General features: G+C 42.6%; 1 protein-coding gene across 1 annotated transcript; it reads left to right on the forward strand.

Annotated features, from left to right (window-relative positions):
- The first annotated feature begins 637 nt into the window (after positions 1-637).
- On the forward strand, positions 638-15,594 carry srpra (SRP receptor subunit alpha). Its single transcript, XM_046314014.1, has 14 exons — positions 638-1,392; positions 2,681-2,764; positions 2,903-3,066; positions 3,286-3,446; positions 3,782-3,944; positions 4,047-4,203; positions 4,454-4,584; positions 4,711-4,829; positions 5,842-5,928; positions 6,108-6,280; positions 6,531-6,744; positions 6,959-7,122; positions 14,150-14,248; positions 14,600-15,594. Exons 1-14 carry the CDS (start codon positions 1,270-1,272, stop codon positions 14,726-14,728), a joined length of 1,968 nt encoding a protein of 655 aa, XP_046169970.1. The 5' UTR covers positions 638-1,269; the 3' UTR covers positions 14,729-15,594.
- The last annotated feature ends 3 nt before the right edge of the window (positions 15,595-15,597 follow it).

A 15,597-nucleotide genomic window follows, 5' to 3' on the forward strand; every position in this document is an offset into this window, starting at 1 on the left:
GTTGAAGTGTACCTATGACAAATTACAGGCCTCTCATCTTTTTAAGTGGGAGAACTTGCACAATTGGTGGCTGAATAAATACTTTTTTGCCCCACTGTAATTATGTATTTGATTGTAGGGAATCCAATCCCTATTTATATACTGACCCATCCTAAATTATATACTTATCCAACAGTATTTTGTCACTGATCCAACCGTATTCACCTGCAAGTGTAGTGAAATGTATACCTATTTATAGACTGACCCAACCTTATTTTCAACTGATTGTAGGAAAACCAATCCCTATTAGATACACACCTGTGCTGCCATTGATCACTGTTAACCGGCGAGATTCATTATTATAGAAAAATTGTTCTGCCAAATTGAACCCCAACATTTTGTTGATGAGGAGGACAAGATCTTACACCATTAAGGCTCGGCTGGAAAACAGACAGTCCCTCACAGAGATGTTTAAATAAGGTATCTTACATTTTTCCAAGCCGGGCAGAACGGATCAGAAATTCAGGTTGTTCTCATCTGGATCACGGCACCAAATGTTGTTGAAAATTAGATCCAAAGATGAAGGCAGAGACTACTTAATGGTATAATAGAAAACCTTTATACAAGCAGCTGTAGGGGAGATCAACCTCTGATTTCACAGGGAAGAACTTGAGAATGGCTGCATGTTCTTTATATAGTGGGAAGTGATAACACAATAAAATTGTTTACACAACAGTTATTTTGTACAAGCAACAGTTACAGAACATAATAGCCTTGTGTTAGGGTGCATACATACCAGGAGTCTATGAAAGGCATTACATCACAGTCCAACACAGAACATATCCCTTGAGACGTTTCAACAGGTCAACACAAATTCTGCCACCACAGTTTGGAAGGGTGTTTTTTTTGTAGTTTTACATTTGTTTTTTCTTTCCCCGTTTTGTATCACAAAGTATGATTTTATATTATAGTCCAGTTTGTGGCGGTAATGAGGCATATTGGATGCCAACCGCCGTTGAACTCCAAAGAAGAAGAATCAGAAATCTCCGGAAGAAAACGTCATTTCCTGGTCTTGCAACTGACGTGTCTAAAACAGTGTTGGTGGAGGTAGCTTGACTTGGGAGGAAATTTTTCATCAGATACTGTATATCTGATTAGATTTCCTTCTGGAGGCGAAGCCACTTAAAATATTCTTCCGATCAGTTATTTATAGCGTTTTCCCCCCTTCCGTTTAACGTTTTTGTTTGTTTTCTTTACGTTGGTATATTATTTCGTGTACGTGGTGTCAAGATGCTGGATTTCTTCACCATCTTTAGTAAGGGGGGCATAGTGTTGTGGTGTTTTCAGGGAACCGGTGTTACAGAGTCCTTCACCGGGCCTGTCAACGCGCTGATCCGCTCCGTGATCCTTCAGGTGAGAAATACTTAAATCAAGTGACAGCTGTCATGTTTCTGTGCAGCCTAGCGGTGTGTATGGTTGTTTTTCAGCATGCGCCAGAGCGTCGCCACTTCATCAACAAACTGGTTTGCTAATTTAGCTACGTAGCTTTCGTAGATACACCTATCATGTACATTTTTCTTTGTCTAAACTAAATAGGATGTATATATTGGTAAAGCTAGCGCACTTGTTAGCTTGGTAATGCTACGATTGCGCTAGCTAGTATATGCTTGCGTAATACAGACATGGGGGATTTGGGAACTGGGGTTACACGCGCACAGGTTGTTATTTTGCCAGCCACATCACAATATCACAGCCTAGTGGGATTATCACAAAATGCAAGACTATTACCACGTTGCTAGCTAGATATCAAGTATTTATACGTAACGAAAATATAAACGCAACTATTTCCAATATTTTACTGAGTTAATTCATATAAGGAAATAAGTACATTTAAATAAATTCATTAGGCCCTAATCTATGGATTTCATGTGACTAGGAATACATATACATAAAAAAGGGGTAAGGTAGGTGGTCTGGATCAGAAAACATCAGGATCTCGTCATGGTATCTCTGTGCATTCAATTTACCATTGATCAAATGCAATTGTGTTCGTAGTTTAAGCCAGCCCATACCATAACCCCACCGCCAGCCATCATAGAGCACTTTGTTCACAACGTTGACATCAACAAACCGGTTGCCCACAGGTGGTCTGCGGTTGTGAGGCTGGTTGGAAGTACTGCCAAATTCTGTAAAATGACAGAGGTGGTTTATGGTAGAGAAATTAACATTCAGTTCTCTGGCAACAGCTCTGGTGGGCATTCCTGCAGTTAACATGCCAATTGTATGCTCCCTCAAAATTTGAAACATCTATGGTATTGTCTTGTGTGGCACAACTGCACATTTTTAAAGTGGCCTTTTATTGTCCCCAGCATAAGGTGCACCTGTGTAATGATCAAACTGTTTAATTAGCTTCTTGATATGCCAAACCTGTCAGGTGGATGAATTATCTTGGAAATGGATAAATGCTCACTAACAGGGATGTAAACACATTTTGCCAAACATTTTAGAGAAATAAGGTTTTTGTTCATATGGAACATTTCTGGGATATTTTATTTAAGCTCATGAAACATCGGACCAACACTTTACATGTTTATTTTTGTTCAGTGTAGAACATGTGTTCAAGAGAAATGTTTTCATTTCAGTGATAACCTCTGATCAGTGATACAGTATTAATGTTAATGGTTCTCTTATTTTGTTTCAGGAACGCAGTGGCAACAATTCCTATTCTCATGATGCCTTGAGTCTTAAGTACAAACTCGATAATGAGTTTGAGCTGGTTTTTGTGGTAAGTTTCACGGAGAACTGCAGTGTATTATAACATTTACTATTTCCTGAAGGAACATACCATACTAACATACAGAAGTGTTTTCTTCTCATGCAGTCCATGGACTCCAAACTGACCATGCTTCTCTTTTTTGTGTAGGTGGGTTTTCAAAAAATCCTGACGCTGACGTATGTTGACAAGTTCATAGATGACGTACAGCTCCACTTCAGGGATCGCTATAAGAACGAGCTGGAGCAAAAGGGGTCCCTTGCGCTGTTGAACAGCCATTTTGCGTTTGAGGATGACTTCAAAATGCTTCTTCGGTAAGCAGTGTCATATCTTAGGGCTGATACTGGTGCATAAAGAGAAGATTCTGTTTTCAAACTAATTTGCTGAATCTCACACACACAACCAGCTGTTGAGTTGCCAACTCACAGGTCTACAAGGACCTGAAGGCTACTTGTACAAAATAGAATTTCACTATAGTTCAAGTTAAATGCTAAGTGCTTTGACTCAAATGTTACTGTCCTGTTGTGCTCTAGTGAGGCGGAGGAGAGCAGCAAAGCTCGAGGTCCCACCTCCATGAGAAGCTTCAATGCTTCCCTGAAATCCCAGAAAACTGTGAAGTCCATGATCGAGACGAAGGGAGGGGATAAGGGCAAGGAACAGGGTGGCAAGAAGAATAAGAATGCCAAAAAAGAGGGTAAGGGTTTGACATGATTATTATGAAGGTGTTGGAATACAAGCACTTTGTCATGGTTACACTATTTCTGTTTGAAACCGGTCCATTTTTCTTCATGTTTTAATTTCATGGGGACCAGACAAGGCTGCTGAGGGGAGGACGGCTCATAATACTTTTCTGAAATGGAGCAACTGGAATGGCATCAGACACATAGAAATCATGTATTTGATACTATTCCGCTCTAGCCATTACCACGAGCCCATTCTCCCCAATTAAGGTGCCACCAACCTCCTGTGATGGGGACATTGATAATGTTTTGTGTGGATGGGGTTAGTTTCTGATATTTTCCCCCCTAGCTCCTGCTGCTGAGCCTGTGAAAGGGGAAAAAGCTAAGGCTCCAGCCAGTGCCCAGAAGACAGAAGAGAACGGTAACCAAGGTTTGACCCAGGAGGAGATCATTCAGAAGAAGAGAGAGGAGTTTATCCGCAAGCGCATGGGGGCACCTGTGGAGAAGCCCAGGTGAGTGGGGTTGGGAGGGACCCAATGTGGTTAAAGTTCTAATTTGGAATGTTGCTGACAGTTGCTTCAGTACTGGAAGTCACATTGTCTCTTGCCTTCCAGTAAGTCCCCCAAGCCTGCGAAGGAGAAACCCAAGGGGAAAGAGAAGCGGGTGTGGACCTTGGGTGGCAGCAGCACCAAAGAACTGGACTATAGCCAGAGCAATGGCAATGGAGCCCATGCTGCTGGAGACCAAGGCTTGGATGCTCAAGCTGACCCGGTATGTGCCTGTTGGGTTTGAGAGCAGCAGAGCTAATATAGCCTGGTTGTACCAGACTAAATGCTGCGCTCACATTATTTAAATGCAGTGAAATAATGGTGAGCGCAGCGGTCTGTCTGGTTTAACCAGACTAGAGCTAATAGCCTCAGGGATGCTCTGTTGGTACCTTGATAAATAAGGCCCATGTGGTGTAGAAGTGCTTAGTTTATAGGAATTGCATATCTTAATAAAGTCTTGTCTTGTTGTCCAGGGGATGCAGCTGAGCTCGATGAAGGGTGACTTGCTCGCCGTGGATTACGAGTCCAGCGAGGGAGATGATGAGGAGGAGGAGGAAGAAGATTCTGTGGAGAGGGTGGTAGTTGCTGACATTAGCAAGAAAATGTGAGACCCTTTGATTATTTAATGTGTCAGATAATAGGAAGCATGGCTGAGGAATGGAAGATGATATGAATGTGATGTTGTGCCCTGTTGCTCCTGTCTAAGTGTCCTTTTTAAAATGTTCCTCAGCCCCAAAAAGGGTGCTTTTGGAGGGATGTTTGGGATGCTGAAGGGCCTGGTGGGTTCTAAGAGTCTGAGCCAGGAGGACATGGAGCCAGTTCTGGACAAGATGAGGGACCACCTCATCGGTATGGACTCCTCTGTTCCCCACTACTGTATCAGTTTCTTAACACATACACTCCCCTTAATATTTATTTGGACAGTGAAGCTAAAACTTTTTATTTTGCTCTATACTCCAGCATTTTGGATTTGAGATCAAGTGTTTCATATGAGGTGACCATACAGAATGTCACCTTTTTATTTGAGGGTATTTCATATCTGTTTTAACTTTTTAGAAATGAAAGCCCTATGTATCTAGTCCCTTCCATTTGAAGGTTGTAAGTATTTGGACAAATTAACTTGTGGGGTGGTCAAACGTTTAGTATTGGTCCCATATTCCTTTCATGCAATGGCTACATCAATCTTGTGACTCTACAATGTTGTAAATATTTGAAATTTGTATTGATTGTGTTTCAGATTGATGTGCCCAATAGAAATTAGTGGTACATAATGTAATTGTCTTTGGAGTCTCTTATTGTAAATAAGAATATATGTTCCTGAACACTTCTACATTAATCTGGATAATCCTGAATTAATTGAGAATAATGATTGAGGAAGTTAGAGGCATAAATATCATACCCCCCCAAAAAACAAAATGTAGCCTCCCTTGTTATTGGTAATGGTGAGAGGTAAGTATGCCATGGGTGTATGATCTTTGTGCATCTAACTTCCTCACTCATTATTAATGAAAGATTATCCGTAATCATGGTAGCATCCACATGCACTTCAAATGGAGGGGACTAGATACATAAAGTACTTTAATGTCTAAACAGTAAAACGGATACGTATGAAAATCCCCTCAAATACAAGGTGACATTCTGTACTGTCCGCATATATGAAACATTTAATCTGAAATCCAAAATGCTGGAGTAGAGACACAACAGTTTTAGCTTCACTGTCAAAATAAATATGTACGGGAGTGTAATTCACTGTTCAACATAGATTTGTACATGTCCTAGGTCACCTGAGGGGAAAAGCCTCACATTTGACTTGTATTCATAGAATTTTCTAATCTATTTTAATTTTAATTTATTTTTTCAGCTAAGAATGTAGCAGCCGAAATTGCCTCCCAACTCTGTGACTCTGTAGCCAAGAAACTGGAGGGCAAAGTCATGGGCACCTTCACCAGTGAGTACAACTGTCTTCCACATAGCCACTGAGTAGAATAAGTCCACAATATAATGAGTTCACCTGTGGAGAGATTTAAGTGAACTAGATAGACTCCACACCCCCAAAGAGATGAAGATGCTGCACAACAGTTCAGAGTACCCCTCTTGCTCTGATAAAGCCCCCCTCTCTTGTAATAGCTGTGGCCTCAACTGTAAAGGGGGCCCTGCAGGACTCCCTGGTCCAGATCCTGCAGCCTAAGCGGCGTGTGGACATCCTGAGAGATGTCCTGGAGGCTCGTAGCCAGCGCAGGCCCTTCGTCATCACCTTCTGTGGGGTCAACGGGGTCGGAAAGTCCACCAACCTGGCCAAGGTGAGATCCACCATAGTGTCAGTATTATTATTATTTTTTTAATCCGTCATATTGAAAACATTGGTATTGTTGGGTATTTCAAACCTGGGTTGTATCCATTTAACCAAACCAGGTCCTGGTTGGACCTTTCCAGGCTGTCTAGATACATAGGCCACCGAATACCTTGGAAGCCCCCATTCAGACCACAGAAAAACCAGCAGGGAAATTGTTTTTTATTTGCTGAAACCCTACATCCTCTGTCTGTGTGCAGATCTCTTTCTGGCTAATCGAGAATGGTTTCACCGTGCTGATAGCAGCCTGTGACACATTCCGTGCGGGGGCCGTGGAGCAGCTGCGTACCCACCAGCGCCGCCTTAACTCCCTGCACCCCCCTCAGGACCACGGGGGACGGCCCATAGTGCAGCTTTATGAGAAGGGCTACGGGAAGGACGCCGCTGGCATCGCCATGGAGGCTATTGCCTATGGTAACCATACCATTCCCCAGCTTGCCATTCATAGACTAGGTCATCCTAGCCCCATAGTATGCCATAGCTCTGACTGTCCTCAAATAAATGTATGGTGATCTGTAGGAGGGGTTCACGAATGCTTCTTATTGTCTCGCATATTAACTGAGTATATGGACCAAGTCAGACGTTCATTCAACCAAGTGAAGAAATCCTTTGTTGTCTCTCTGTCCAGCCCGTAACCAGGCCTTTGATGTGGTGCTGGTGGACACTGCTGGGCGGATGCAGGACAACACCCCCCTGATGACTGCTCTGGCCAAGCTGATAGCTGTCAACATGCCTGACCTGGTGCTGTTCGTGGGGGAAGCTCTAGTGGGCAACGAGGCTGTGGACCAGCTGGTAAGTCCTTATACAACAGTGGTCACCAATCGGTCGATCTCCAAGGCATTTCTAGTCGATTGCCAAACATTTATGTAAAAAACCCAACGATAAAGCCTTGTTCCTATTTTTTTATTAGTCTCGGCTGTTGGTGGTAGGTTCTGCCAAGTGCACTATGCTACCGCTGGCCAATCAGATTGCTCAGATAACCGAGTCTGCAGTAATGTAGCAGGCATAAAAGAAAGCTACAGCAAAATTGATACTGTGAGATTTCAAAATGTTTAAAACCAAGACCAGAGAGACTGTCAACAAATACAGCAAAGAGCTGCTGTTTTTATTAGTGAGTTTAAGTTCTTACTCAGAGCTGTCAACACTTTGTATTCAACACTTTTATAAGCCATAAAATGTACATTCTTTCTATTTCTACTCAGCGCTACTACAAGCAGTGCAGCAGTAATGAATGAGTAGGAAAGTGTATCTATAGGCTTGCGTTATTATTATTAGCGGTTTGGGTCTTTTTTCATATCAAGGAATATTTCACTTTCTCTGTTCATAGGAGTAAGAACATGAATTTGTGCATGAGGCAGAAATAATGCGGTGCGACTCCTTTTTTGGTCAGTGGAGGAAAGGGAGAGTGGAGGGATATCAAGAGACGGACCCTCAGTCTGCTGCTCTCTCCCTCTGAGACTGACCATCAGATGCAGGCACCATCAGCCCAGTAAAATAAAAATGAAATTATTTAAATGTATGCTCACTCAGCTGTGCCTCACAATACCTCAAATTTTGGAAATGTTTAAAAATGTCCCAAACCACAACAATGCATTGGCAGGTAAATTCAAGCAAATTCAGTATGCGGTGATAATGTTTTGGGCCTATAGCTTACTGCACAAACCTCATTGCTACAGTACTGTTTTTAATTGGTTAATGTTGCGTAAGCTTACATTTTTTAAAGTCATGTTAATAAAAAAAATCAGAGCGTTAGATCTCGGCGTGCATTTTGATTCAGAAAGTGATCTGACTCTAAGGTTTGTGACCACTGTCATATAACATCCTACTTTTTAATATGCCTCTGAAACTCTGATCCCTAGAAGGTAAAAAACAGACCAACTGTCAAAGAATTCCGGATGCGTTTTAGATACTCTGAGTTTATTTTGGATTATGCTATAGCTTCAGGGTTTTTTCTGGTTGAAAATGGGGCCGCCATCTTGGCGGTGTAGAAACATTTTTTTTTTTACATTTAAGACAATTTCCTGCATTCAGCTGAGAGAACTTTGCTCTTTTAAAGCTAGTTTCTTGAAATTCTATGCATTTTGCCATGGCTAATTCTGTGTTCTTTTGCAAAAACAATAACAAATGTAATCATGCTAAATTAATTGTTTTTGGAGTTGTCAATTCTCCCTGACTGTCTAGCTTTTATTTTGACTATTGTTACCTCTCAAAGATTATATTATAAAATAATATACATAGGTCCATTATCTTTCCCCATACTTTCTTTTTTTTGTCGTTTAAGTTTACACTGAAAGCGTTTCTGCATCCAAAATCTTCTTTTTTTTTACACCGTTTGGAGTTAAGCGACCCGAAGAAAACGCATAGGCAGCCCGCCCAAAGATTAATGGTAGAAAAATCCATGAGCTTTAGCTGTATTTACTACAACCCTTTTTCCATAAAGCAGGTTTTTAGAAATGTTAGCGAATTTATTACAAGTAAAATACCTTATTTACATAAGTATTCAGACCCTATGTTATGAGACTCAAAATTGAGCTCAGGTGCATCCTGTTTCCATTGATCATCATTGAGGTGTTTCTACAACTTGATTGGAGTCCACCTGTGGTAAATTCAATTGATTGGACATGATTTGGAAAGACCTATACCTGTCTATATAAGGTCCCACAGTTGACAGTGCAAAATTCTCAAGATGGCGCTGACAGAGGAAACTATGCAGAATTTAAATTTTTTAATGTATTATTTCTGAAATCTTAAGTCTTATTCCATACAGCCGGAAAGAACTATTGGATATAAGAGCGACGTCAACATTACGACCAGGAATACGACTTTCCCTAAGTGGAACCTCTGTTTGGACCACCACCCTGGACAATGGATCTAATCCCAGAAGCCGGCTCCGTAGACGTGCACATCGCCCACCCCTCCCGAGTATACTACTCGCCATTGTCCAGTCTCTTGACAACAAGATAGACGAAAAATTTGAGCCAGGGTTGCCTTCCAGAGAGACCGAGGTTGTAACATTCTCTGTTTCACAGAAACATGGCTCTCTCTGGATATGTTTTTGGAATCGGTTCAGCCACCGGGCTTCTCCATGCATCGCGCCAACAGAGATTAAACACCTCTCTGGGAAGAGTAAGGGCGGGGGTGTATGCTTCATGATTTAACGACTCATGGTGTAATCATCATAACAACATACAGGAACTCAAGTCCTTCTGCTCACCCGACCTAGAATTCCCCACAAACTATAACTGACAAGAATTCTCATCAGTTAGTCACAGCTGTGTACATTCCCCCTCAAGCAGACTCCAAGATGGCCCTCAAGGAACTTCACTGGACTCTATGTAAACTGGAAACCATATATCCTGAGGCTGCATTTATTGTAGGTGGGGATTTTAACAAAGCAAATTTGAGAAAAGGGCTACTTAAAGTCTAGTATATTATATTGATTGCACTACACGCTGTGGGTAATAAACTCGACCACTGCTACTCTACCTTCCGCAATGCACACAAAGCCCTCCCTTCGGAAAATCCAACCACGACACCATCTTGCTCCTACCGTCTTATAGGCAGAAACTCAAACAGGATGTACCAGTGACAAGAACCTTTCAACGCTGGTCTGACCAATCGGAATCCACACTTCAAGATAGTTTTGATCACGAGGACTGGGATATGTTCCAGTCAGCCTCGGAGAATAACATTGACCTATACGCTGACTCTGTGAGTGAATTTATAAGGCCACCATTGTTGCTGTACCCAAGAAGGCAAAGATAACTGAACCAAATGACTACCGCCTCATAACATTCACTTCTGTCATCATGAAGTGCTTTGAGAGACTAGTCAAGGATCATATCACCTCCACCTTACCGGCCACCCTAGACCCGCTTCAGTTTGAATATCGTCCTAATAGGAGCACAGACGATGCCTTCACATTGCACACTGCCCTATCCCATCTGGACAAGAGGAATACCTACAGTTGAAGTCAGAAGTTTACAAACACCTTAGCCAAGTACATTTTAACTCAGTTTTTCACAATTCCTGACATTTAATCCTAGTAAAAATTCCCTGTCTTAGGTCAGTTAGGATCACCACTTCATTTTAAGAATGTGAAATGTCAGAATAATAGTAGAGAATGAGTTATTTCAGCTTTTATTTCTTTCATCACAATCCCAGTGGGTCAGAAGTTTACATACACTCAATTAGTATTTGGTAGAAGTTTACATAATAATTGAGTGTATTTGGTAGCATTGCCTTTAAATTGTTTAACTTGGGTCAAAACGTTTCGGGTAGCCTTCCACAAGCTTCCCACAATAAGTTGGGTGAATTTTGGCCCATTCCTCCTGACAGAGCTGGTTTACCCGAGTCAGGTTTGTAAGGCCTCCTTGCTCACACATGCTTTTTCAGTTCTGCCCACACATTATCTATGGGATTGAGGTCAGGGCTTTGTGATGGCCACTCCAATACCTTGACTTTGTTGTCCTTAAGCCATTTTGCCACAACTTTGGAAGTATGGTGTCATTGTCCTTTTGGAAGACCCATTTGCGATCAAGCTTTAACCTCCTGACTGATGTGTTGCTGTTGCTTCAATATATCCCCATCATTTTCATTCCTCAATATGCAACTTTTTTATGAAGTGCACCAATCCGTCCTGCAGCGAAGCACCCCCACAACATGATTCTGCCACCCCCGTGCTTCACGGTTGGGATGGTGTTCTTCAGCTTGCAAGCATCCCCCTTTTTCCTCCAAACATAACGATGGTCATTATGGCCAAACAGTTCTATTTTTGTTTCATCAGACCAGAGAACATTTCTCCAAAAAGTACGATCTTTGTCCCCTTGTGCAGTTGCAAAGCGTAGTCTGGCTATTTTATGGCGGTTTTGGAGCAGTAGCTTCTTCCTTGCTGAGTGGCCTTTCAGGTTGTCGATATAGGGCTAGTTTTACTGTGGATATAGATACTTTTGTACCCGTTTCCTCCAGCATCTTCACATGGTCCTTTGCTGTTGTTCTGGGATTGATTTGCACTTTTTTGCACCAAAGTATGTTCATGTCTAGGAGACAGAACGTGTCTCCTTCCTGAGCGGTATGATGGCGACATGGTCCCATGGTGTTTATAGTTGCGTACTATTGTTTGTACAGATGAACATGGTACCTTCGGGAATTTGGAAATTGCTCCCAAGGATGAACCAGCCCTGTGGAGGTCTACACATTTTTTTCTGAGGTCTTGGCTGATTTCTTTGGATTTTCCTATGATGTCAAGCAAAGAGGCACTGAGTTTGAAGGTAGGCCTTGAAATACATCCACAGGTACACCTCAAATGATGTCAATTAGCCTATCAGAAGCTTCTAAAGCCATGACATCATTTTCTGGAATTTTACAAGCTGTTTAAAGGCACAGTCACCTTAGTGTATGTAAACTTCTGACCCACTTGAATTGTGATACAGTGAATAAGTGATATCTGTCTGTAAACAATTGTTGAAAAAATGACTTGTCGTGCACAAAGTTGATGTCCTAACCGACTTGCCAAAACTATAGTTTGTTAACATGAAATTTGTGGAGTAGTTGAAAACATTTTACTGACTCCAACCTAAGTGTATACAAACTTTCAACTGTATGTAAGAATGCTGTTCATTGACTACAGCTCAGCGTTTACCACCATAGTACCCTCCAAGCTTATCATCAAGCTGGAGGCCCTGGGCCTCAACCCTGCCCTGTGCAATTGGGTCCTGGACTTTCTGACGGGCCGCCCCCAGGTGGTGAAGATTGGAAACATCCTCACCTCGCTGACCCTCAACTGTGCGTGCTCAGCCCCCTCCTGTACTCCCTGTTCACCCACGACTGTGTGGCCACGCACGCCTCCAACTAAATCATCAAGTTTGCAGACGACACAACAGTAGTGGGCTTGATTACCAACAACGACAAGACAGCCTACGGGTACAGTAAAAGGTGAGGGCACTCGGAGTGTGGTGTCAGGAAAACAACCTCTCACTCAACAAAACAAAGGAGTATCGTGGACTTCAGGAAACAGCACATCAACGGGAAAGTAGTGGAGAAGGTGGGAAGTTAAGGTCCTTGGCGTACACATCAACCTGAAATGGTCCACCCACACAGACAACCTCAGGAGGCTGAAGAAATGTGGCTTGTCACCCAAAACCCTGACTAACTTTTACAGATCCACAATCGAGAGCATCCTGTCGGGCTGTATCACAGCCTGGTGCGGCAACTGCTTCGCCCTCAACCGTATGGCTCTCCAGAGGATGGTGCGGTCTGCACAACGCAACACCGGATGCAAACTACCTGCCCTCCATGACACCTATAACACCCGATGTCACAGGAAGGCAAAAAAGATAATGAAAGAAAACCACCAGAGCCACTACCTCTTCACACCGCTAACATCCAGAACGCGAGGTCAGTACAGGTGCATCAAAGCTGTCTATCTAAAGGCCATCAGACTGCTGAATAGCAATCACTAACTCCGAGAGGCTGCTGCCTACATGGAGACCCAGTCACTGGCCACTTTAACAAATGGATCACTAGTCACTTTAAACAATGCCACTCTAAATAATGTTTACACTCTTTTATACCATCTATTGCACCTTGCCTATGCCGCTCAGACATCGCTCATCCGTATATGTACATATTCTCATTCTCCCCATTTTAGATGTGTGTATTAGGTAGTTGGGGAAGTGTTAGATTACTGCATTGTCAGAACCAGAAGCACAAGCATTTCGCTACACTCACATTAACATCTGCTAACCATGTGTATGTGACCAATAAAATGTGATATGATTTGAAACTGAGCCATGAGGTCAAAGGAATTCTATCGAGGCACAGATCTGGGGAAGGGTACCTAAACATTTCTGCAGCATTGAAGGTCCCCAAGAACACAGTGGTCACCATCATTCTTAAATGGAAGAAGTTTGGAACCACCAAGACTCTTCCTAGAGTTGGCCGCCCGGCCAAACTTAGCAATTGGGGGAGAAGGGCCTTGGTCAGGGAGATAACCAAGAACCCGATGGTCACTCTGACAGAGCTCCAGATTTCCTCTGTGGAGATGGGAGTACCTCCAACTGGGGTGATGGTTTATCTTCCAACAGGACAACGACCTTAAGCACACAGACAAGACTACGCAGAAGTGGCTTCGGGACAGGTCTTGAATGTCCCAGCCAGAGCCCGGCCTCTCTGGAAAGACCTGAAAATAGCTGTGCAGCGTTGCTCCCCATCCATCCTAAGAGAGCTTGAAAGGATCTGCAGAGAATTGGAGAAACTTCCCAAATACTGGTGTGCCAAGCTTGTAGCGTCATATTCAAGGCTGTAATTGCTGCCAAAGATACTTCAACAAAGTAAAGGGTCTAAATACTTGTGTAAATGTGATATTACTTTTTTTTGCCAAGATTTATAAACTGGTTTGCTTTGTCAATATGGGGTATTGTGTACATTAGTGAGGGAGAAAAAGCTATTTAATCTATTTGTGTAAGGCTGTAACGTAACAAAATATGGAAAAGGTCGGGGGGGGTCTGAATACTTACCGAATGCTCTGTAAATTGTATTTTAACTTGTCGTGCAGAGGGCACATTTAAGTCATTTGGCAGACACTTATCCAGTGCAACTTATCGGAGAAGTGCCTTGACCAAGGGCACATCGGCAGCTTTTTCCACCTAGTCTGCTCCGGGATTCGAACCTGCGATCTTTCGGTTACTTGTCCAGTCCGTTTGACTGCTAGGCTACCTGCCGCCTTTAAAATATATATAGATTCTCTATTTTGTTTATTTGCATAGCTGTTTTATGTTGCACTCTACACTGTATAATGAGTGTGATACTATACTTGCAGGTGAAATTTAACCAGGCGCTGGCTGATCACTCCATGTCTGATAAGCCTCGTCTCATCGACGGGATCGTTCTCACCAAGTTTGACACCATTGATGACAAGGTTCGTATGTCATTTGACTACAGACACTTCAGAACAAGCTTATTTTTTTGTATTTTTGGGGGACTGTTTTTATGGGCTAATAGTAAAGCCAAAAATATATTTTTCATAACTAAATCAATTGGCTAAATTATCCTTGGTATAACCATAATAAAATAATTCCATATAGTTTAGTAGAACCCCGCTCCCCCCCCAGCTTAGATTCTTATGGGTTAACAGAAGTCCCTGTAAACAATGTTTTTTATTGATAGGAAGTCCAAGCTTTTGAAATGCTGTTTGACATCCTTATCGGATTGTCAGAACAGAAGTCTGCATGGTTTTTGGTTGCAAAGCTGATGTCACTCCTCCCCTCAGGTTGGCGCTGCCATCTCAATGACCTACATCACAGGCCAGCCCATTGTGTTTGTGGGCACAGGGCAGACCTACAATGACCTGCGGAGCCTCAACGCCCGTGCTGTTGTGGGCGCCCTCATGAAGGCCTGAGTGGCTGCTGCCTGCATCCGTGTTCATCACTATCGTGACAAAGCCAACTAAACACAGCGCTTTGAGATGTCCGGTCCTGCTAACCCTGTCCTGTGGCTCACATCCTAATCCTCCACATAGCACCAAATGCAAAACACACAAGCTTCCTCCCAACTCCATCTGGGAAAGGGGTGGTGGGTGTTGACTTTTAAGTAAGCGTGCGTCTCTTGCTGTAAACGGTTGGGCCAAATTCAAAAGTACCTCAATTTTGCTTTAAAGTTCGAGACACATTTCCTGACTTTTTATCTGATCAAATAGAGAATATTTATTTGTCCTCACTCACAGGTTACTCATTGTCAAATTCACTTCCTGGCATTTGGTGTCTGTTTTCCCCCTTCACTTCAACGAGAACATGTCAGTTATGAAGGCTTGCTGGATGCGACACGTTTCAGCAGCCGCCCCGTTCCCGAGGAAAGCTTAGTGACCATAGTGCCTATCCTATCCGTTTCCCTGAAGCATCACCACCACAACCCAGTAACTACCTTCTGTTTCTAGCTCTCTGGATGGACTGCTATAACCCCCATCCCGATGCTCCCTTCTTCCTCTGCAATTAGACTTGAATGATCCTTCAGTTTGTGGTCGAGTTGAAAAAAATAACTTAAGACATTTTTTGGGGTTGTCCTCCAGGGTCTACAACTGGAGCACTAGGCCTTGACTTTAGCTTTTTCAATTTCTTCCCCTTTGTCATTTTGAAAACAAATACAAGTCTTACATTTTTCCAGTCCCTTTTAATTTGCAGTAGTGCAATGAGAATCAAGAGTTGTATAGATTTGTCAGTTGAATGTAAACATTTCTAAATAAAGCTGCTATGATGGCATGGAACAACATAC

This window comes from Oncorhynchus gorbuscha, linkage group LG19 (genome assembly GCF_021184085.1).
Source record: "Oncorhynchus gorbuscha isolate QuinsamMale2020 ecotype Even-year linkage group LG19, OgorEven_v1.0, whole genome shotgun sequence".
Classification (NCBI taxonomy): Eukaryota; Metazoa; Chordata; class Actinopteri; order Salmoniformes; family Salmonidae; genus Oncorhynchus; species Oncorhynchus gorbuscha.